This window comes from Trichechus manatus, unplaced genomic scaffold (assembly GCF_000243295.1).
Source record: "Trichechus manatus latirostris isolate Lorelei unplaced genomic scaffold, TriManLat1.0 scaffold00180, whole genome shotgun sequence".
NCBI lineage: Eukaryota > Metazoa > Chordata > Mammalia > Sirenia > Trichechidae > Trichechus > Trichechus manatus.
Window position 1 is genome coordinate 1,040,206 of NW_004444116.1, and position 2,031 is coordinate 1,042,236.

General features: G+C 37.9%; 1 protein-coding gene across 1 annotated transcript; it reads left to right on the plus strand.

Annotated features, from left to right (window-relative positions):
• Positions 1-312: 312 nt before the first annotated feature.
• On the plus strand, positions 313-1,223 carry LOC101354462 (putative olfactory receptor 2W6). The gene is given in 2 exon segments (XM_012558640.1): positions 313-691; positions 694-1,223. Coding segments are annotated over 2 exon segments (909 nt in total).
• The last annotated feature ends 808 nt before the right edge of the window (positions 1,224-2,031 follow it).

The following is a 2,031-nucleotide window of genomic DNA, read 5'->3' on the forward strand; positions in this document are numbered from 1 at the left end:
GTGATGTGTATTTAATTAAGCTAAAATACTTTGACTTATGAATCACAGGGAGAAAATTTCTACTTACTAAAAGATGAACATTATAAGTCAGAATTTTTCAACAGTGAAATAGTCTGCATTAAGCAGTACTGGGGTATTTGAGCAAATTACAATTTATATAGCTGGGGCAGAAGATATGGTAATATTGGACGAGTTGTTAGACCTGATGGCTTATATTTCCTTAAAAATCTTGATATTCAATGGTTTTCCAAAAATATAGATTAAAAATTCATTTTATTCTTCCAGCTGTACAGATGATGTGAAAGGAAGACAATGGAAAGATCCAATGATAGTTCAGAGTATGGCTTTATCTTGGTGGGCTTCTCTGATTGCCCCAAGCTGGAGATGATCCTCTTCATAGTAAATTTTACTCTGTATTCAGTGACTGTGTTAGGAAATTCAACCATCATCCTTGTGTGTATATTAGACCTCCGACTTCATACCCCAATGTACTTTTTTCTGGCGAATCTTTCCTTTCTAGATCTCTGCTTCAGTACTAGTTGCATTCCACAGATGCTGGTAAACCTCTGGGGCCCTGATAAGACTATAAGTTATGCAGGCTGTGTTGTCCAACTTTTCTCTTCCCTGTCTGTTGGGGGAATCAAGTGCATTCTTTTGGCTATCACGGCCTATGACCGCTATGCTGCAGTCTGCAACCCCTGCACTATATGGTCATTATGCACCCCCAGCTGTGTTTAAGACTGATGGCTGTGGCCTGGGGGAGTGGCCTGGTCAATGCCATTGTCATGTCCCCATTCACAATGACTCTCTCCAGATGCGGCGGGTGCTGTGAAATGCCAGCACTGATCAAGATGGCTTGTGTGGATGCTCGTGCAGTGGAAATGCTGGCCTTTACCTTTGCCATTCTCATTGTTCTGCTACCCCTCATTCTTATTCTTGTCTCCTATGGCTACATTGCTGCTGCTGTGCTGAGGATCAAGTCAGCTGCCGGTCGATGGAAGGCCTTCAATACCTGTAGCTCCCACCTCACAGTGGTCTCCCTGTTCTATGGGAGCATTATCTATATGTATATGCAGCCAGGAAACAGCTCTTCCCAAGACCAAGGCAAGTTTCTCACTCTGTTCTACAACCTGGTGACTCCCATGTTGAATCCACTCGTCTACACATTAAGGAATAAAGAAGTGAACGGGGCACTGAAGAAAGTTTTGGGGAGGCAACAATGAACAGGAGAGGTGTAATAAGTTAGGAAAATCCTAGGTAAAAAATTTTTTCGAACACTACCATTTGTTTTGTGCTTTTAATAAATCCAACCAATGTATCAAACACTCTTGGATTTTTTTTTTTTTAATATAGATAAATAGGCTGAAGTGTATTTAAACAGAGGAATTACATTCAGAGTCAACATGAATCAACCATAGCTACATATAATATGGATGGATTTCAGCAAAATAATATTTAGTAAAAGACTTAAGTCCCAGAAGAAAGGTAAAATAATGACTCTCATGTAGATATAAAAAGAAAATGTGATAAAGATTTTATTGAACTCAATGAGAGAACCATACAGATGTTATAAGCATTAAAAAAAAAGTCAAGAAAGCACAAATTTATATGGAGTAAAGGAATCTTGAAATCAATGTTCAAATCTTGAAATCAATTCAAACTCTCTCTGACAGAACAGAATTTGCATGTCATAGACAAGAATTATTTTGCATTGCTCTAAGTTACCTATAATTTACAAAGTTGTAAAACACCTGCCACAGAATTAGAGTCAGAAAACCTGGAAGGGTGTTCTCTAGAGTCTAGGCAAGGTATAATTTTCCAGCAAAGCACAACTTTTTCCTACAGATTAAACCATATACCTTATTTATGTTATAAAACAAAGTATATAGTTTCAAGCCTCTTAATAAAAGGACGTAGGTATTTTTATCCTGATTTTTTAAATGGTGAAATTATGGCTTATAGAGCCTACATAACTTAGCCCAGGTCACACAGTAAACAAATGGGATTCAAAATCAGTATGTATGATGCCTG